This window comes from Podarcis muralis, chromosome 14 (assembly GCF_964188315.1).
Source record: "Podarcis muralis chromosome 14, rPodMur119.hap1.1, whole genome shotgun sequence".
Taxonomy (NCBI): Eukaryota; Metazoa; Chordata; class Lepidosauria; order Squamata; family Lacertidae; genus Podarcis; species Podarcis muralis.
This window is the reverse complement of record NC_135668.1, coordinates 4,904,631-4,926,152: the sequence shown is the minus strand read 5'-3', so window position 1 is coordinate 4,926,152 and position 21,522 is coordinate 4,904,631. Positions and strand designations below refer to the sequence as shown.

The 21,522-nt window shown below is 43.6% G+C and overlaps 2 protein-coding genes across 14 annotated transcripts in view; one reads left to right on the top strand and one right to left on the bottom strand.

The window, feature by feature from the left end:
* The window catches only part of HERC1 (HECT and RLD domain containing E3 ubiquitin protein ligase family member 1), a 110,350-nt gene extending 98,207 nt beyond the window's left edge, over positions 1-12,143 (top strand). For 10 of the 13 annotated variants that reach the window (XM_077918958.1, XM_077918952.1, XM_077918957.1 and 7 more), the window contains 11 exons: positions 865-967; positions 2,249-2,418; positions 3,312-3,450; positions 3,841-4,010; positions 4,789-4,979; positions 5,248-5,413; positions 6,929-7,005; positions 7,920-8,172; positions 8,432-8,584; positions 10,212-10,517; positions 11,510-12,143. In XM_077918958.1, the coding sequence (XP_077775084.1) occupies positions 865-967; positions 2,249-2,418; positions 3,312-3,450; positions 3,841-4,010; positions 4,789-4,979; positions 5,248-5,413; positions 6,929-7,005; positions 7,920-8,172; positions 8,432-8,584; positions 10,212-10,517; positions 11,510-11,695 (1,914 nt within the window). In that variant the 3' untranslated portion in view covers positions 11,696-12,143. The remainder of the gene's footprint in view (positions 1-864; positions 968-2,248; positions 2,419-3,311; positions 3,451-3,840; positions 4,011-4,788; positions 4,980-5,247; positions 5,414-6,928; positions 7,006-7,919; positions 8,173-8,431; positions 8,585-10,211; positions 10,518-11,509) is intronic. The other 3 variants (XM_028706313.2, XM_077918959.1, XM_077918955.1) reach the window with 1 other exon arrangement.
* On the bottom strand, positions 12,047-21,393 carry FBXL22 (F-box and leucine rich repeat protein 22). Its single transcript, XM_028706314.2, has 2 exons — positions 18,268-21,393; positions 12,047-13,432 (listed from the first exon to the last, which is right to left on the bottom strand). The coding sequence occupies exons 1-2, from the start codon at positions 18,600-18,602 to the stop codon at positions 13,087-13,089; spliced, it is 681 nt and encodes a 226-aa protein (XP_028562147.2). The 5' UTR covers positions 18,603-21,393; the 3' UTR covers positions 12,047-13,086.
* Between the last annotated feature and the right edge of the window lie 129 nt (positions 21,394-21,522).

Genomic DNA, 21,522 nt, shown 5'->3' with positions numbered 1-21,522 from the left:
TTGACAAAGTTAATTTAACAAACACAAGTACACAGTTAAAAGGCATTTAGGGTAGTGATAAATTAATCTGCACATAAGACAACAAAAACTAAAATACAGTGTTGGTTAACAGTAGTTTGTATCTGCAACATCCATTAATTCTTACCCCAGAACCATAATCAAGTTCAGTATCTGAGACCTCGGCCTGCCATTGCAGAGTCATGCAAATCATGTGTATGCATCCCAGATTAAACAGGCAAACAAAAACAAATACTGAAGCTATATTGTTATTAAATTTATTACCCACCCTTCTCTAGCAGGTTCCTGGGTGAGTTGCAACAATTTAGAATTCAGTATTTAAAACAATTAAAATATACTAGTCACAGGAACAGGGTGAATGGATTCTGAAAACACATATCAAAGGTATCAAAGGTCTGCATAAAAGCATCCATTGGAAGCTATACAGTGAAGGTGCTAGATGCACAAGCTAGAGTCTTCTCCCCCTGCTCATTTCAGGGGAGTGCAACCTTGTCCAGAGCAGGGTCTCCAGACCTTGGCACACATAGTACCTCTGTCTTTTGAGCATTCAGCTTTTGTTTTAGTAGTTTTGAGATTAGGATAATGCAACTTAATCGCTTTTGCATGAAAAGCAGTTCTGTTTCCATTGGGCAGAAGGATATACTTGTATGATGCTGGAATTTTAAAATGAATTGAGATTGAATTGCAGTGTGCCCTGAAAGGTGGTTTATAAATATTGTAATAAATAAATTAAATTTCTGTTTGAGAAGTACTGTCTGTTTGTCTGGTTTTTGTTTTGTTTTTTCACTGTGGATCTGTTATTAAATAAAGTATGGCAGTAATTTACCTTTTAATCTTTTTTCATAGAAAGTAGATATTCTTTGTGGAATTGGAATAAAAAAGGTTGCCTGTGGAACCCAGTTTTCAGTTGCATTGACGAAAGACGGGCATGTCTATACATTTGGCCAAGGTAAGCTTAGTTGGGGCTTACTCAATAGTGCAAACTTTCCATGCACTTCAGAGCACCCATCCTCCCATAGCCCATCACTGGTTGGTTGGTTGGTTGGTTGGTTGGTTGGTTGGTTGGTTGATTTTACTGCCCTTCATCCAAGGATCACAGGGCTTACAAGTCACAGGGTGGTCTGCCTAGAAAGAGATGTTATGCTATTGTAAGAAAGTGATTGTCAAAACTTCTCAAATGGATTTTAGCCTCAAAATTAAACAATGTGTTGTGTGTTAAACTGGCTCGCTTAATGATAAACATTCAGAAAATTCTTCTGGACATCATCTGAGCACAAATTGGGGTGGGATTTGCAGTCTCTTTGGAGACACTTACCGCACATGCACATTGGATCACAAAAGGCATTGCTCTGCCAATGTCACACGCTGCTTTTTCAAGATAGAAGCAAAGGACCTGCCCTGCAATCTAGCTCTCTCATGGTTGACAGCAGCGTGCAGGTGATGAACAGGGTCAGAGTCACCCCACACTGCTTCTATCTCCTATTTCCCCCATCAGTATATGCACAAACACACAAAGATCCATTCCTCCTCTCCCTATCCCACCCACCCCCACCATAAAAAGGCCATGTGCTCCTTCAGCTCACAGGAAACCATTTTGCTGCCTGAGGCAATATGACCTACCCGCACCCCACATACAGAATCCCACATACACACTGGCACTCATACATCAACAGTGGGAATGGGATATCCTCCTTCATTGTACCTGAGGGCAGCAGGCTGGCTGAGGGGGCTCAGAGAAGGTTAGCTGGGGGGAGCCAGGGGTGATTATGGGGGCTGCTGCCTCCCTTGACATCTATTGCTTGAGGCTGTGGTCTTCCTCTGCCTAATGGTAGGGCCAGTCCTGATCAAACAGCATGGAAAAGACTGGGAGGCAAGGATGCATGTACCAGTTTGAAGTCCAAACCTCAGAGTTCAGTGGCTAAAGCATCTTTCTGAGGGACACTGCTGCTGTGGATTCTGTGATCAGTTTTATTTGCTTCCAAGCTTGCTTGCTGTTCCTCTCTCCTCTCTCTTTCTCTGGTGGTGGTCAGATGTGGAACTTGCAGTGAGGTAGGAGAAACTTGGGGGAGGCAGGGCAAGGATAGTGGGGTTGAGGAGAGGCCGCAGACTGGGATTGAAAAACTTTCCAGGCTAGATCTGACCAGAGGTCCACAGTTCTCTCTTTCTGCTTTCGCCCTTTGAAGTCCCTCTTGTTTCCTGTGACACATGACCAGATTTTGTACTGTTCCAGACCGGCTGATCGGCTTGCCAGAAGGGAGAGCCCGCAACCACAACCGTCCACAGCAAGTTCCAGCTTTGTCAGGAGTCTTCATTGAAGATGTCGCTGTTGGAGCAGAACACACTCTCGCTCTCTCTGCCTCTGGAGACGTCTATGCCTGGGGAAGCAACTCGGAAGGGCAGGTCTGTGGAAGGAGAAGAGTCTAATTTTGACCACCAAAAGTTTGCCTTTTCTGCCATTTGAATGAAAAGAGCACAATACAGTGGTGCCTCGCAAGACGAAAAGAATCCGTTCCACGATTCTCTTCGTCTAGCGGTTTTTTCGTCTTGCGAAGCAACCCTATTAGTGGCTTAGCGGATTAGCGCTTTTAGCGGCTTAGCGGCTATTAAAGGCTTAGCGGCTTAGCTGCTAAAAGGCTATTAGCGGCTTAGCGGCTTAGAAAAAGGGGGGGGAGCGGGGAAAAAATCGCAAGACTAGCAAGACGTTTCGTCTTGCGAAGCAAGCCCATAGGGAAATTCGTCTTGCGAAGCAACTCAAAAACGGAAAACCCTTTCGTCTAGTGGGTTTTCCGTCTTGCGAGGCATTCGTCTTGCGGGGCACCACTGTACAGGCAACTCCCTATTTTCACAGGGGTTGTGTTCTGGGTCATTGTGTGCATTGGTGGAGCGCACCTAAGCCTGCCCCAGTGCCGTTCCACCGCTGCCCCATTCCTCCCCCTTTTGAAGCCCAAAACTGCTCATGTACCAGCAATCACGCACCAATTGAACACACACAAAACAGTCTATGTTCAGTTAAACATTATTTCATTTTATATTACTGTCCCTACTTTATTCCCAAAACCTTTCTGCATGGTGAGATTAAGGAACGGTCCCAGGTATATGAGCCTTTGCTTCCTCCACCTTTCACCAAACACACAATCCAATGCCTGAACCAGGAGACACATTTATTTGAATGTAGCATCTCCCTGTCCACCTGCTCCCAGTCCAGAACTCCAACTGTGTATTGACAGCTCTTCTGCATGCATCAGAGGGTTACATAAGTCCTCCTTCTCTCCAAATCTCTTCCTGGTGTCTAGCTTGGACTGGGCCATACCAACCACATCCGGGAGCCAACTCTGATTACCTTCTTGCAAGGGAAGAGCATCCGGCAGATTTCAGCAGGGCGATGCCACAGTGCTGCATGGACAGCTCCACCTGTTCCACCACGAGCTCCAGGTAAAGAAGGGTGCTGAGGCTGGGAGTGAACCTGACAGCCAAGGACTGTATTGGCCGTTTCCCTGCAGTGCCAATTCCAGGTTGGGGGGCAAAGCAATATTTACATGAGTCCTGATTCTTCTGTCCTTAAGACTTTTGATGCTGACAGAGGAGCAGGATGGGATAGCACCAATTAGTGGTAATTTACACAACCAATATGATTTATGAGCAATAATATTGTGTCATATTTTGACAAAAAAGTGCTTTCATGCACTTTGTCGTCCTTTCCCCTTTGAAGATCCACCAGTGCCATTTTGTTGGCATTACAGGCCTGTCAGAAATGGTTGTATGTGCACAAGGCCTTTGAGGCTGCAGGATCACACACTTCCCTTCTCTTAATTCCGATGGCAGGTGTCTCAGTGCCTTTGCAGCTTGGCTTGCCAGATGCCATCCCGCCTCAGTATGGGGCGCTGAAGGAAGTGAGCATCCACACCGTAAGGGCAAGACTGAGGCTGCTCTACCATTTCTCAGACCTCATGTACTCCTCATGGAGGTTGCTGAATCTCAGTCCCAATAACCAGGTAAAGTTCCGTAATTTATAACCTTGTCACAGGTGTATTCTTAAGCTTGTAAAATCTCACTCCAATACAACCTTAGTTACACTGCTTGATAATCTCTTGTGTTTAGTGATCTTTTTAGCAGCTAGTCATCCCACTCACCCCTCCCTAAAAGAACGAGCTAATCCATGGGGCAGCTTGCAAGCTCTGCTTGTGTGATTGGGGGCTGTGGAGGTGCACAGTTGTGTTGTCTCTTGCACAACCTCAGCTCACATCATGAAAGCTCATATAGGCGAACCTTCTATGGATTGTGCCCTTTGATGTCAAAGCCAAATCTTGAAGTGTCAATATCTTTAAATGCTTTTGCTTAAATATATAAATGGAAAGTGAGGCTTGGAAATAAATTACACCTACGCAACGTTTCTAAGGAGGTCACCATAATGACAATGGAAGGGGGGGGGAGAAGTCAAGTGCAATTCAGCCCCTCCACCCTCAGGATTCTTGTCCAGGGAGGCTGGTCTGCCCAGTCCCAGAAGCACTTTGCCTCATTCTCCATAGAGGAAAACTGGCTGCAGGCTGAGCTAAGGGGCTAAGCTGGGGGGGGGGGGAGCCCCCTTCCTGCAACTTGCTGTTTGGTTTGCCAGTATTGTGAAGGGGATGTTTGCTGTGTGTGGCTCCTACAGTGGTGTCTCTTTCAGGAGCAGCAGGGACTCCAGCCCAGTCCGCTGTTCTGAGGGAGGGAGGGAGGTTGGCCGGCAGGCAAGCAAGCACTGGGGCTGGAGAGCCTGTTGACCTCAAGCAGGCGGTCCTTCTTTTCTTACAGAACAGCACATCCCATTACAATGCTGGGACATGGGGGATTGTTCAAGGGCAACTGAGGCCGTTACTTGCACCGAGAGTTTACACCCTCCCTATGGTCCGCTCCATTGGAAAAACCATGGTTCAGGGGAAAAACTATGGGCCACAGATAACCGTCAAAAGGATCTCGACAAGGTCAGACTGCATTTTTCTTCCTTTCTGGTGTTGTAGGAGGGGCCCAGTCAGCATGGAACACTATGCAAAGCCATGGCTTAGTGCAACTGGGCAAACATGTGGGTGCCCAGAGCAAAGACGGCAGCTACTGCTCTCCCCTCTGGTCCTGCTGCTACACTACCCCAAGCAAAGTCATGGTTTAGCTTAGCCTCATATCTGAATCAGTGCTTGTAGTTTGTTTTCCTCCAAGCAAGACTGGTTGAAGTTAACAATTTTTTTCCCCCCATAGAGGTCGGAAATGTAAGCCTATTTTTGTTCAAATCGCAAGGCAAGTTGTGAAGCTGAATGCATCGGACCTTCGCCTGCCCTCTCGTGCCTGGAAAGTGAAATTAGTGGGGGAAGGTGCTGATGATGCGGGCGGTGTCTTCGATGACACAATTACTGAAATGTGCCAGGTATTTGATTTTCAATATAGCTTTAAATGGTTTCAGTTTCTTCCTCAAAATCTTATCTCCTGCACATGTGTCCTTGGCCTGATGAAAATTCTGAATTAAATGCCAGCCTGTTTTGGAATGGAAATGGGTTTGTTGAGTTGGAAGGTGATACAGTGGTACCTCGGGTTAAGTACTTAATTCGTTCCTGAGGTCCGTACTTAACCTGAAACTGTTCTTAACCTGAAGCACCACTTTAGCTCATGGGGCCTCCTGCTGCCGCCGTGTTGCCGAAGCCCAATTTCTGTTCTTGTCCTGAAGCAAAGTTCTTAACCTGAAGCACTATTTCTGGCTTAGTGGAGTGTGTAACCTGAAGTGTATGTAACCCAAGGTACCACTGTATTATAGTCCAGCATTTTTTACTTATGGCGGGATTCTGAAATGTGTGAAGTGAGGGTATTTTGCAGGTTAACAAATCAGTAGTTTTAAATAGCTATATAGATCTAATAAAACGTGTGGCAGTCTATGATAAGAGGACCTTCCATGGGACTGAAAGCAGCCAGGCTGAGATAATGTTGGCCAGTTAGGTAGCAGAATGTGTCTCCCATGTTCTTGCATGCCACTCTCTGGCATCCCCACGAGGGATCAGGAATGGCTTGCTTCTCAGTGGGATCTGCCCTCCTCATAGCCAGGGACACCTGCACTTATTCAAATAAGGTGTTTCTGGGAACTCCATAATCTCAGCAACTGGCCATTTGGGTATAGAGGCTCCCTGCCCTGTTTGTTTACCAGAAATTAGGTGGCTGTTCAGCAGGGCTATGCACAGATTCCCAGATCTGCCCTGTTGCTCCCTGGATCAAGCTGATTAGCTCAGGGCCAGCTTGGGAGCCACCCACCCCAGATCATCCCTGAAAGGGGACAGGCCAATGATTTTTAAAAGGATTTTAAACCCAATTTTAACGTAGTTAAAATGAGGTTTTAAAAAGGTCAGGTGGGGTGCACCAACACCATGTGGGATCCAATACTCCTACAAAATAATCAATATTGTTAAAGGCAGCAAAGAGAAACACAGAGAGCTCTTACTTGGGGAGACCACATTGCCCCACCCCAGAGAAGTGTGCTTCTGGCTCACATCCATGAGAACTTCCTTGTTGGATTTTGCTCCTTGTAAATTATGGCTTCTTGTGGGTGCAGCAAGCGTTTTCCCAGCCAGCAAAATACTTTCTGCTGACCCTGTCTATTGTGGACCTTAGTTGCCTGCTATTACTGCTCCATAGTTACAGCATGCCATACATTAGCATGGAATTAAGAGTTTTATAATATTTTTTAATGAAAATGAAGTCTGTCCCATGATTCAGTTTGGAAGCACTGAGACTGAGTTTCTCTAACTCAAATCACCACTAATTTTGTGCGTGTGAGGGCTACAAAGACCCTTTTTGTTGTAGATAGTATGAAAACATGTAGTTTTATATGCTTGGGCAGATCTGATAATGCCTTAAATGCTCTCTCTCTCGCCATCCCTCTTTCTTAATTTATAAGGAACTTGAAACTGGTGTGGTAGACCTCCTAATTCCTTCCCCAAACGCAACAGCTGAAGTCGGCTACAACAGAGATCGGTAAGTGGCAAGGTGTTCTGTTCTTTAAAGGCTGCTAGTCTCTGAATTCAAGGCAGGCCCTGTTGAAATGAGTGAGGGAAGCCCCTGTGATCTTAGTAAAATCACATAGGTATTAAGGGGAGTAAAATGTTGGATGTTGGCTCTGGACTGTAAAAGGTAGACAACTGGATGAAGGCCAGCTAATTGCAATCAGGATTCTGAACTTAATTGCCTGAGATGGATCTGCAGCTGCCCTCTAGTGGTATATTTGCAACCCACTGTCAGAGAACCTAGACTCTGAACTATACAGCAGCTTGTAGATCAAACCTGTGCCTTACAAAGCAACTGTGTATGCTGTTGGGATAAAAGTTCATTTAAACACTTTAAAAGGTGTTTGCATGAAAATTACTCCACCACTGAACCAGAAGAGACTGGGTTGTCTTAAACAAAACTAACCCTTATTCACAGAACATAATGCAGTAAAATGCCCCCACGTATTGAGGCAGTCACATGATAAGCTCAACGTGGCAGACTCAAAGGACACTGTGATCTTGTGTTTATGGAATGGCATAAAAATATTGAAAATAAAATAAACTTACGTCAACATCAGCATGTTAAAAATGGTTATTCATATTATTTTGTGCCAGATTTCAGGGCATATTCCACAAATAGCTTCAAAAATAATTTGAACAAGTTTGTGTTTGGAGTTTTTACTGCAACATATAAGATTCCCCACCAGATTGGCCCATGACAGCCTCAAGGATCTGAGCTGGTGGGCAAGCAGGTGCTGTATTTATCTCTGGGCACAAAACTGCACTTAAGTGATGCATAGTCCCTTGAGTCCTGTGATACACGCTCGGATCCTGACTCTTTGGGTAACCATTCTAGTGAAGCCTGTGTATTGACATCACTCCTGTGCCTTGTATCTTTTCAAGGTTCCTCTTCAACCCTTCTGCCTGCTCAGATGAACATCTGATGCAGTTCAAGTTCCTGGGCATTCTGATGGGTGTGGCCATTCGTACCAAGAAGCCTTTAGATCTTCATTTGGCTCCCATGGTCTGGAAGCAATTGTGCTGTATCCCACTCACTCTGGAGGACTTGGAGGAGGTGGATCTTCTCTATGTGCAAACCCTCAACAGCATTCTTCACATTGAAGACAGTGGGATTACGGAAGAGAATTTCCATGAGGTAAAATAAGCAGTAAGCTCTTTCCAACTGTTCCCACCTCCTGAAGTCAGCATGCTAGATGCTGCCATGCAAGATCATGGCCCTGGAGTTGAAAGTCATATACTTAGTTTGGGGGCACTTGTAGAATGAGAAGTAAAAAGAATGCATAATCTAGGCTAAGGTGGAAATCAGTCCATGCATTGTAGTGAAATGATAAATATGGACATTTTGGAAGCTTGGCCACAACTCCAGTGTTAAAAGTGTTCTTCTTTCCAATTAGATGATTCCTTTAGATTCATTTGTTGGCCAGAGTGCGGATGGAAAAATGGTTCCCATAATCCCTGGTGGGAACAGTATCCCACTTACTTTTTCAAACCGAAAGGAGTACGTGGAAAGGGCCATCGAGTACAGACTCCATGAAATTGACCGTCAGGTGAGAATCTCAAATGTATTTATAAGATTTTCATTTATTTCAATAGCTGTTTATAATTTAAAATTTTCCCTGGTTTTGTGACTGCTTTCTGTTATGAAGACTTTTATGTTGTCACTTTGCTGCATCCAGGGGTCCAGTGGTTTGCCCTCTGAAAGTTTATAGTCAAATAGGATCTCATCTGGATGCATCCGGAATATAGTTTTGAAAAATATTTTTAAATGATACAGTAGAGTGGAGGAAGAGATCTAGCAAGATACCTCATGGTTAGTCCAATCTGTGCTGCTGGAGTGTGCAAGCTCTTAAGTTCCACATCAAGACTAATTCTTCCTGTCAGTGAGCTCTATGAAGCTCAAAAGTATACTCTATGAAATTAACAAGAACAACACATTATGCTACTTCATTAACGTTACTTGAGCCAACCAAAAGTCTTTTTAGTCTACGATTGCAAGAATATAGTTCTCTCTTAGGGAAGTACTCCATAAAACCTGCATCTTACCAAACACATGCGGAACTCAATGCATATCCTTTTTTGGAATATCACTTGATCATTGACAATGAATCTAGTCAAAACAAAAAAAATTCCTTCCAGTAGCACCTTAAAGACCAACTAAGTTAGTTCTTGGTATGAGCTTTCGTGTGCATGCACACTTCTTCAGATACACCTGAAGTGTGTATCTGAAGAAGTGTGCATGCACACGAAAGCTCATACCAAGAACTAACTTAGTTGGTCTTTAAGGTGCTACTGGAAGGAATTTTTTTTGTTTTGGCTATGGCAGACCAACACGGCTACCTATCTGTAAATGAATCTAGTGTTGCTGTTTTTCTCAAGTAGTACATAAAGGTAAAGGTACCCCTGCCCGTATGGGCCAGTCTTGACAGACTCTAGGGTTGTGCGCCCATCTCACTCTATAGGCCGGGGGCCAGCGCTGTCCGGAGACACTTCCGGGTCACGTGGCCAGCGTGACAAAGCTACTCTGGCGAGCCAGAGCCGCACACTGAACGCCATTTACCTTCCCGCTAGTAAGCGGTCCCTATTTATCTACTTGCACCCGGGGGTGCTTTCGAACTGCTAGGTTGGCAGGCGCTGGGACTGAGCAATGGGAGCGCATCCCGCCGCGGGGATTCGAACTGCCGACCATGCGATCGGCAAGTCCTAGGCGCTGAGGTTTTACCCACAGCGCCACCCGCGTCCCATCAAGTAGTACATACATACATATATAATTTTATTTATATGCCACCTTTACACGGTTCAAACCATGCTCAAGGCAGCTTACAACTTGAAATACGTAGCTACAACAGAAGTCATAAACAAATAAATATCAAGAAATAAACTGAATAATTTGCACACAAATCACAAAAAGATCTAAAATAGATACAAAAAAAACCTCCAAAAGCTAGAACAGCAAAAAAAAGGGGGGGGGGGCGACTTTTAACAACACTGTAGTAGTTGCACACAAGGTCACACCATTTCTGGCCTAGCATTCTCTTTTCGAATATGTGTTTTAGTTACATGAGCTACCAGCTACCCGTCCCAAAATGTGTTTTCACTGACTGTACTTTGGATTGTGTAGTTGCAAAGTAGAGATCTGTGTCTCTACTTACTAAAATCCATCTCTCTGGGCTGCAGGTGGCCGCAGTGCGAGAAGGGATGTCGTGGATCGTCCCGGTCCCCTTGCTTTCTCTTCTGACTGCTAAGCAGTTGGAGCAGATGGTCTGCGGAATGCCAGAAATTTCTGTGGAAGTTCTGAAGAAGGTTGTACGGTACAGGGAGGTTGATGAGCAGCACCAGCTGGTTCAGTGGTTCTGGCACACCCTGGAAGAGTTTTCAAATGAGGAGCGTGTCCTTTTCATGAGGTTTGTGTCAGGAAGATCTCGCCTGCCAGCTAACACAGCGGATATCTCTCAGCGTTTCCAAATAATGAAGGTCGATCGGGTAAGGTGCCACTTTTCCTCCGCTTTATTGCTGTCCTGCCTCAGTCTGGCAACAGAAAGCTAGTAATCACTGGACACTGAAACTTTTGAACAAGTAATATTGAAACTGAAGGTAGCCTAATAGATCTGGCCCCACTGACGGGGATCTACAGTAGAATGTGGGGTGTCTTTCCTGTCATCCTATCACAATGACAGCTAGTTGTTTTAAAATCTTCTCTTCTATCCTGTATAGAATGGATCTTGATCTCTCCATAGAATACAAAGTGATCTTTAGAAGCTGGGCTGTAGGCACCTCTCTTAGGGTGTAATTTTTTGAAATGGGGGAGAGGTAGTACAAATCATATTGCCAGTTTGGAAATCCCACACTCAACATCTCCCCCCCCCCCCCCATGAGTTTCAGGCTGGCTCGTAGTATCTTGGTCCCCACACACTCCTCTGCCTTCCTCCAGTACGTATTGCAAAGTGAGGGAGTTGGGAGGAAAGGATGGGAGGCAGATACCTGCCTGAGCTGTCCCGGCATTGCCAATGCAAACTCTGAGAAGGGTGGTTTTTAGAAGTGAACACTGGATTCGGAGAATCTTGAGCAGAAGAATCCCGAGCTTTGGGGTTGTTCAAGGGAAGGTGTTTCCCCCCTTGAATATTAATATTAATATCAACAACAACAATACCATTAACACCAGGAAGAATAAAAAATATTGGGTCCCCAAAGTTTCTGTCAGCAGTGGAGGATCCAAGTATGTTTGGAAGTCTTCATTGCACAAAACTGGAAATACAGTGTCACTTGCTATTTCCTCTCACTTTGCCACTTATTATTGGGAAAGAGGACCACTCAGTGAGCCTGCCTGGCTGGGCCTTTCTGACTCTTAAGAGGGTTCTTAAAAAAACAAACAGCCCAGACTGTTCTCTCTACAAGTGTGTGAACAGACCCAGCCCTAAAGCGTGCTGCTTCCTTTTCTGCTTAACCATCTTCTTCCTTTCTCTTCCTCTCCACAGCCTTACGACAGCTTGCCTACCTCACAGACTTGTTTCTTTCAACTGAGGCTCCCACCCTATTCCAGTCAGCTAATCATGGCCGAGCGTTTGCGCTATGCAATCAACAATTGCAGGTCTATAGATATGGACAATTACATGCTGTCCCGAAACGTGGACAACGCGGAGGGCTCAGACACAGATTATTAACTCTGTGGACAAAAATCATCTGCCTTTTTCGCCCATGTCAGATTTCAATGTGGACACCATTTTATGGTAACAATAGATGTTTTAGGAACATAAACAGCTGCCACCTTTTTAGTTACTCTAAATGTAACAAAACTTAGATGTGTTTATTTTTTGTGACTGTAAACAAAAAAAAATGCAAAAAGTGAGATCAGTAAGGGTTTTCTCCCCCTCCCCCCATATTTTTGTTCACTTTTGATAAGTTTGCATGGAGCCTTTCTGGTGCATTTTTGTTGGGAATGGTACATTTTGTAAACCCTCCCAGTGAACATGAAGAGTTGTACATTGTGTATAATTGTTCATTAGAAAGGACAGTTTTACATGAATATTCATATATTTATTTTTGTTTTAATTTGAAATGCCTGTCCAGGGTTCCTTATGCAGAGAAAATAAAGCAAATTCAAGAACTGAATTGTGGTTTTGTCAATATTTGACATGGTGCTGACCCAGAACCGTGGCTTGCCATTTGGGTCTCCAGTTTGTCGTAAGAAGTCTTTAAAAACTAATCTTCCACAGTATATTAATTTCCTTAAATGAGGTTGACAGCTGAAACCGGGATGGAGGCTTCTGTAATCTGGCACATGAAACTACAGGACTTCCAATGAGAGCTGGAACATCAAAACAGGACATGTGCGTTGTTCGCTCACTTTTGTCTATGGCTCAACAATTAGTCCTAATTGTGCAGCTGTGGATGTAATGCTGCTTTTTGTTGCAGTCCCAGAGGAGTGGTAATCTGAGAGGGCTTCCAAAGAAAGGTAGTATAAAAGTAAAGAGTAGTGAAGAATTGCAGTTAATAGATTTACATCATTTGCACTAAGAGACACGGTAGACTTTAAGCCATTGTAAGGTAGCAATTTCCTTTGTCAGTTTTTGAGGTATTTTTGAGATTCCAGTAAATAAAGCAGCTGTGACCCTCCAACTCACACCAGCCCAAGGCAGTATAGTAATGGTCAGGGAAGAGCTTGGGGTCAAACAGCTGGAGGGACCCAGCTGTTCCCTGCCCAAATGGAGGGGAAAATGCATTCTCACAACATCAAGAGCGGGTTCTTTCTGGATCTTACTAAGCAATCTTAAAAAAAAAAAAAAAGCACAAAAGCCAAAGCACTTTATGAAATTGAACACTTAATGTTCCCAAACCATCAGGAACTGTTCCACACCCCCCACTTCACAAATTCCTCTGGCTCTGCAAACTTTTCAGTCAGCTGTGAGGTTGCTAGTTCTGAGTACCTAACTCCAGGGCTTTGCCATTCTCACAATTTAGTGAGTTTGTGCATGAAAACAGCTAGGTGCCTGTATGTGCATGGTCACCATCTCACAACAGAAAGAGCACAGAGCCCGGCAGCTTCTCTCTTGGCTTAGTGCCACAGCAGCTTCTTGAACCCTCTTTCTGCAGGCGAGTTGCTGCCTGGCTTTTTGTCTGGGATCATGTCTGCACTTCTCTCTGCTTTTAGAGAGAGCAATGGACGATTTTTACGGACTTGCTGCAAACCAGCCTCAGTTATGTTCCTGCAGAAGTCCACATGTAAAATTTCTAAAGATGTAGCGTAGAGGATTACAGCTTCCAAAGTCCGGTCAGTTATCTGGACGCAGTTTTCAAGTTGGAGAGTGTTCAGACAGGAGCAGCTCATCAGAAGCAGCGTGATACAGTCGTCTGTGACATGGCCACATCCAGACAGCATCAAAGACAGCAAGTTTGGGCATCTGAAAGAATGAATGCTATAGGTTAGCAAAGTAAAACGTAAGCCACACAGTGCTAAAGTCCTCTACCCCTCACTCCACGGAAGCCAATTCAAACTCTGGCCCATATCTATATGAAGCAGAAAACATAGCACTATTTCAAATGAGACTTTATACTGACCATGTTCTCTAGGAGCAAACAGTCCATAGAATACAGTAATAAATTGCATTAACAATGACCATTAATTTCCCTCTAACGTACAACTTCCCTGTTTAGGGAAGTTTTTAACACATGATTGGAAGCCGCCCAGAGTGGCCGGGGAAACTCAGCCAGATGGGCGGGGTATAAATTATTATTATTATTATTATTATTATTATTATTATTATTATTATTATTACAAAACCCTCTCCAAACCATGTATGTATAGCTATGGATATAACTTAGGATAATGCTTCAAGCATCTAATCAAGTGGACTTTCTAATTCCAGGGTGGCTAATTTGGGAGCTTCAGTTTGGCTATGATGATGATGATGATAATTTTTTATTTATGCTAACAGCTAGAGGGCCATGAATTCCCTTTCCCTGTTCCAGAAAGCTCATGCCAGAATAAATTTTAATCCATTAGCTTCCACAAAACTGTTGCGTTTGCAGCATCAGACCAATAGGGAATATCCCTCTGCAGCATCTCCCAATATTATAATCTAGCTAACCTCAAATTATTTAGAACATATCAAATATAAGCTAGTTAAACATACTGGGAAGGTTATTCCAACTTAAGTGAGGGAAAGTCATGCAAAGTGAACCTGCTGGATCAGACCAGAGACCTATCATCTTACTGCATTCCCTGCTTGCATTCTGCCCAGCAAGAGAGCAGAAGCCCTCCTGATGTTTCCTGATAACTGGTAGCTAGAGGCAGAACATAGCCATCACAAGTGCATGGAGGATACTTCTCTGCCTTGCAGTCTTAGGAAGACTTCACCATTCAGCAACCTAAGAGGAGGGTGCATACACAGATTGGCTACTGAAGCTTTTCTGCTGTTCAATACCAATCTGTGTGAATGGACCCTGTTAATGTAAGGGCATCTTATGCCCTAATATTTGTTAGTCTTTCAGCTGCTCCAGGAGTTGGGAGAATTGCTTGATAGACCTCAGACTGGCTGTGTAGAACAATCCATCCTGTGTAGAACCCCAATCCCAAAGAAGGGCAGTGCCAAAGAATGCTCCAACTACCACACAATTGCACTCATTTCACACGCTAGCAAGGTTATGCTTCAAATTCTACAAGGAAGGCTTAAGCAGTATGTGGACTGAGAACTCCCAGAAGTGCAAGCTGGATTTTGAAGGGACAGAGGAACCAGAGACCAAATTGCAAACATGCGCTGGATTATGGAGAAAGCTAGAGAGTTCCAGAAAGACATCTACTTCTGCTTCATTGACTACACAGAAGCATTTGACTGTGTCGACCACAGCAAACTATGGCAAGTTCTTGAAGAAATGGGAGTGCCTGATCACCTCATCTGTCTCCTGAGAAATCTCTATGTGGGACAAGAAGCTACAGTTAGAACGGGATATGGAACAACTGATTGGTTCAAAATTGGGAAAGGAGTACGACAAGGCTGTATTTTGTCTCCCTGCTTATTTAATTTATATGCAGAATTCATCATGAGAAAGGCTGGGCTGGATGAATCCCAAGCCGGAATTAAGATTGCCGGAAGAAATATCAACCACCTCAGATATGCAGATGACACAACCTTAAGGGCAGAAAGTGAGGAGGAATTAAAGAACCTTTTAATGAGGGTGAAAGAGGAGAGTGCAAAATATGGTCTGAAGCTCAACATCAAAAAAACTAAGATCATGGCCACTGGTCCCATCACCTCCTGGCAAATAGAAGGGGGGGAAATGGAGACAGTGAGAGATTTTACTTTCTTGGGCTCCATGATCACTGCAGATGGTGACAGCAGCCACAAAATTAAAAGACGCCTGCTCCTTGGGAGAAAAGCAATGACAAACCTAGACAGCATCTTAAAAAGCAGAGACATCACCTTGCCGACAAAGGTCCATATAGTGAAAGCTCTGGTTTTCCCAGTAATGATGTATGGAAGCGAGAGCTGGACCATAAAGAAGGCTGATCGCTGAAGAATTGATGCTTTTGAATTATGGTGCTGGAGGAGACTCTTGAGAGTCCCATGGACTGCAAGAAGATCAAACCTATCCATTCTGAAGGAAATCAGCCCTGAGTGCTCACTGGAAGGACAGATCCTGAAGCTGAGGCTCCAAGACTTTGGCCACCTCATGAGAAGAGAAGACTCCCTGGAAAAGACCCTGATGTTGGGAAAGATGGAGGGCACAAGGAGAAGGGGAAGACAGAGGACGAGATGGTTGGACAGTGTTCTTGAAGCTACCAGCATGAGTTTGACCAAACTGCGGGAGGCAGTGCCTGGCGTGCTCTGGTCCAGGGGGTCACGAAGAGGCGGACACGACTAAACAACTATAAAGTACATAAAGGCTGCTTCAACCATATGATTAGGAAGTCTACACATGTATGGAGTAGGTACAGAGACCTGTTAGAAAGAAAGAATCCATGCTGGGTATCCCCAATAGAGGTGGTAGCAATAAAAGATCAATCTGGAGGAAAAATGGGGGACATATAAGGACTTACTGGATTTTAAGGATGACACTACCAGACTCAAAAATTGAGAGCTACTAACAGGAGTAGTCACACACTGGTTTCAGTATACTCAAGCAAGATATATAGGAGAGATAAAGAAAGAGGGTTTGTGGAAGGCGGGTCAGAGTTTGAAAAAAAACACTATTAAGAAGCAACAAGAAACTTACCAAGAATATACCAAATCCTATTAGAATGGGAAACAAAAGATGAGTTAGTGAAGGCAGCAATGATACACTAGGCGTCGGATATTGGACACAATATCGAGCTATCTGCATGGGAAAAACTGGAAGACAATATTTTTTTGGGCATGTTACACAATTAAAGAGAATATCCAAAAAATGACCTTACAGATGGCTTCTGACGTCCAGTAAAATCGCTAGAATGTACAAGTAAAGATCCAACTTGTGTTGGAAGTGTTCAGAAATAGAGGATATGCTAATTTTTATGTGGTGGAATTGTAAATGTGTCCAAAAAAGGGGGAGCTGGCATATAACGAACTCAAAAAAAATTTAAGCTCACATTTTAAAAGAAACCAGAAGCCTTCTTGGAACAAATATCTAGGAAATACCAAACTGTACTCATGTATGCAATAACTACTGCACGAATGTGTATCTATCAAATCTATCTATCAACAAACCCTACATTAAACGTCAACTTCCCTTCCATGGTCCATTCCAATTTCTCCTTTACTGTTGCATATTTTAATTACTCCTTATTCTTTCTCTTCCAGTTTTTCCTCCATTTATAATTTTACTGCTAAATTTATTCTAATCCTGCTAACAATTTAATTTGCTTACAATAATTTTTCAAATACTCCACAATTTTTTCCTAATCTTCTTTAAAGACTTTTTGTTCCTGCTGTTATTCTATCAGTTAGGCTAGCATTAATTTCATCTGTGATTCCTCCTTTGTTGGTATTGTGCCCTCCTTTCATTTTTTAGCGTACACCATTCAGGCTTTCGTTGTTGCATACATTAAAATATTTTTCAGATCACTGGGTATATCTGAACCAATTATTCCTAAAATAACAGCTTCTGGTATTTTTTATAAAAAACCTTTCCCCCCCAAAAAAATTATTTCATTATAAATCATCTCTCAGAAGCCTTTCACTACTTTACATGTCCACCACATATGGTAGAAGGTACCTCAATTTTCCTTACACTTCCAGCAGTATCTAGTTCTGACTTATACATCTTCGGCAACTTACTAGGTGCTAGATACATACTTTTGAAATTATTATTATTATTATTATTATTACCCCACCATCTGGCTGGGTTTCCCCATATAATTCTCTTTTAATGTATAACATGCAGTAAATTTTAGTTCCATAGTTTATCCCATGCACTCAGTTCACTATTATATCCTATATCTCTTGCCTTATGTATCATTCCTGGTTTTACCAGCACATATTTTGTTTCCCACTCTAATAACAACTTATACATTCTAGAAATCAATTTTTCTGTGTTCTCTATAAGCTCCCTTTCAAATTGTGAGTTCATAAAACCATTTTTTTAAAATTAATTTTGAACATTTCATTCAATTTTAACTACTCCCTTCCTGCTTCTGTAATGTCCTCATATTTCTTAAGCTTTGCCTCTTGGTCTGTAAAGTTCGAAAACTCTGTGTTGCCCAGTCTCAGTCCATATTTCCTTTTTTCAAGGAGATTGCTTCTATGGGTGTTCTCCTTTCCTGCAGGTTTTTGTATTTTTCCCACTCTGGAAGGAGTGACCTTTTTGTAGCTGTGGAATTAGTTGTACCTTGTCTTAGGCTTTCAACAGTTAATCTTCCTACAGTGAAATGAAGGAGGGGCCCAAAATTTGTTGGCTTTAGCTGGAGGGCAATAACATCCATTTGAAAACTGCTTGGAATAGCTGGCCAAGGTAAAGCACATGCTGGAAATTCCAAAGCATAGAAGGCTGCTATGCTTGATTCGATTTTTTCACCTTAAGAAAGATGTTGGAATGGTCCCATGGGGAGGAAATAAGGGATAAGAATAGGAAGAATCCTACTAGAAGTATTGTGTTGATTGAAGAGTACTCAAGAAATGCATGTAAACAAAAGTGCTGTGATTCTGATGCGAAACCGCAGAAAATCTAAGAGGAATCAGATCGTACAACTGCAGCCTATGCAACTCCCATCTATCACAGAAGCCACCCGTTTTATGAAGCATTTCACAGCCCAAGAACTTACCTGTTGCAAACCTGTTGTAAAAAGTTATTGACTATGTGCTCGTGGGTCTTGCAGATGTTCTGCTGCAAGGTGCTCTTCATCCAGTTCTCAACGTTGCACACTTTGACTTGGCTGGAATGCCAGCAGATGGAGAGGTGGCGCAAGGCTGGTCCCAGAACAAAGTTGTTCTTGGTCAGTTCTGCAGGAGAATGAAAATGCAGCAGAGGCCATAACGAGGGATCCTGAAAGACCCTGAACAACTTAACACAAGTCTGGGCTAAATTTTTCCTGCTCTTTTTATCCAAAAAGGAGAAGATGTGCAGAAGGCATTCCCAATTCATCTGTGTGATATGCATTGCCACTGAGTGGCTGTAGGGAGAAGGTATGGTATGTTTCAGCAGCAAGACAGGAGGCCTGAACGGCTTCCAAGTCACTTCTGGTCTCTTGCACAAATATGGTGTGGAATGGAAGCTATTTTTGGCTGCCAGCTGGCAAAGGCGTTTCAAAAAAGGGCAAGGATCAAGGGGAGGCTGGCTGCAGACTCAGTCTCTTCTCCCCGTGGAATGGCTAGAGCAGGAGCAAAATGGCTTAGTTTAGTCAAATCTTGCCTTAAAAGGATTTATTTGCCTCCGAGACTATTCATGTTTAGGAGGTGGTTTCTGCTTGTTTAGAGCACTTCCCAGCCCACCCATCTGTTTATGTCACATGATGGATAAAGCCACTGCTTCCCCTGTAAAAGGTCTGAAGCTGGGTTCACATCATACCAGGGCAGCTCCTGGTTTCAAAGAATGGCTGTGCACCAAAGGCAGCCCACATGGGGGAGACAGCCAAGATTTACACACTATATAAATCCACTGAGATTCTACAATGCAAGTTTAAGACTCTGCTTCAAAGCAGCACCTAGTTTGCTGGACAACAGCTGGATGCAGTCATTACTTAAAAGTCAGTAGCTCTCAAATGATGGAGTGTTTATGCTAGCTTGGGGGGGGGAGGTTCTGTTATTTTTTGTTGTGAAGGTCTCATCATGTTGCAGAATGGGACACTTCAGCTACATAGTTCATGTATTTGGTTAAACAGAGATGAGAAGTAGAGGTAATTTCCAGAGACTTCCAAGAAATTATGAGAGCTCTGAGCTTGGTTATGAGTTAAAAGGTTCACCCAGTCATTTGTGAAGTAGTTCTGCCCTCCTACCTCGCTGCCTGCCTGGATGAAAAACTACAGAACTGAAGCCCACCTTCCCATTGCTTGGGTGTGACGAGCTACTGCCAGCCAGAAGCTGCTTTAAGGCACCTGCTCTGGCACCAAAGGCTCCAGCTTGGCCTTTGTTATATTTAAACATCTCCCAAGGACAGACAGACCCAGCCTGTGAGAAGAAAAGATCTGGGCAAAAATTAATCCATTCAGCTCCTTTGCATCTTGAGGAGGGGAGGCAGCCGTATCGCTCCCTGTGTCCTCTTTGATTCATTATTGCATCTATATCTCACATTTCCTTCAAGAAACTGTCTTGCCCTCTTTTTACCCTCAGAAGCACCCTGTTTCTATCCAAATGTGATTTTGGTTTTAAACGCAGTGTAAGGTAGTCTCTATGGGAGTATATTGTATTTAATTATGGGGTATCAGAGTTTTTAGGGTGTTAACCAGGCTGGGATAGCTGACTTGTTGGTTTTTGAATGTCTGGTGTAGATTTTTTTCAATTTCGTTGTGCTGCATGGGACAATGACAATAAAGATTATTGTATCGTGATGTAGCCCAGTCACCCAGGGAACTTCTCTGCTGAGTGGGGATTTGAACCCTGGTCACTCATGGGCTAGTCTAACACACTGACCACACTTGTCCTGCAAATGCCCATCTGGGTTCTTCATGAAGCGCAACCCATAGCCCCAAGTGAAACTTATTCCCTTAAAAAGGAACAGAAAGTTCAGTGGAGGTACAAGAGAAAGGAAATGAAAGGAAGCCGTTCTTCTTGGAGCCCCTTCCAAGCTCCCCTGCTGGGGGAATGAGAGGCCGTCATTGACTGGACAGGGGCTGTTCTACAGAAAGGCTCCACACAGCTGTTCTAAATGATCAAGGATGCAAACACACAACAGCTGACTAAAAGAAATAATGCAATCTTTGTACCGAGTCTGCAAAGGGGAGGAACCTACAAGAAATATTTAGCCAAACATACTCTGCGTACATAGAGATGCCATATGTCTGGTTTTTCCTGGACACGACATCTTTTTCATGGTCAAAATTTCTCTCCAGGCAGAATTTATAAATTTGGCAAAATGTCTGGGTTTGGTGGCTGGCTGGAGCAAGGAGTTGTGCACGCAGCAGGGGAGAAGCGGCAGCAAAAAGGAGCTGTCAAATCCGGGCTCCTGCTGGAGCTAGTGTGCTTTGCCGGGACTTGGCTGGCAGGTTAGAGCCGCAACGCCAAAGCCACTTCCTCCTCCTCCTCCTCTTCCACACCACCCTCCACTGGTCAGACTTAGGGAAGAAGGAAACATCGTTTGTGCGTGTGGAGCATGGGATTCCAGAGTGAGGGAGGCAGGCATATCCCTGGGGGAGAAGAGGGAGGAGAAGCCAGGCTCTGAGGCTGCAAAGGATCCTCCGCTGGAGCGCAGCTCCTGTCGTCTGGCCTCTCCCCTGGCTGCATCGGGCCCTGGGCATGTGGCCTCTCGGTCCTTCTGCTCTCCCTCCTTAACTTAGCAGTGGTGAAGAGTTTTCTGGAAAATTATCAGTGCTGTAAACTGATTGGAATCTAACATTTTTGGCTTACATTTAGGAAACAAAACTGAAGTATGTCATGTTCTGCATAATGAACACAAACATTGGAAGATTTCCCAATAACCTAAAAGTATTAGAAATAATATTTAGGATTAAAAAATAAAGAAAGCTTACTTAATGTGGTTTAAATGTTATATTCCAACAGTTTCAAAGCATTACTAGGATATTGTTTTTCTTTGAGTAATTGTACCTATTTTGATACGTGATTGTGCTATAATAAAATGTTAACCACTTAAATGTATGCATGTTTCCTTAGGAGGCTAACCTAAGGAATGTGTCCTCTTTTTTTGCTCTTCAAAGTATGGCAATCCTGGTATACAAGTATGATCCAGTTCCAGCCTTGAAAAAAACCTGTTCCACCAGCTTTTACAAAAAGTTCCCTCCCACCCTTCCTGGAGCTTTTCCAGGAATTTCTGTCAATTCTTACTTGCCCTGATCAAAAATGTAAATCTAGTTCATTAAAGGGCTCTTCTTCCAGAAGCTCAGGAAAACTGATTCTCACACAATGAG

What these genes read in the sequence shown, in the direction of transcription:
- FBXL22 (XM_028706314.2), bottom strand. Translation starts at nt 18,602, where the DNA reads ATGCATATCACACAGATGAATTGGGAATGCCTTCTGCACATCTTCTCC. An exon ending in TTACAACAGGTTTGCAACAG is followed by an intron (nt 13,433 to 18,267) that starts GTAAGTTCTTGG and finishes TCATTCTTTCAG; the next exon opens with ATGCCCAAACTTGCTGTCTT.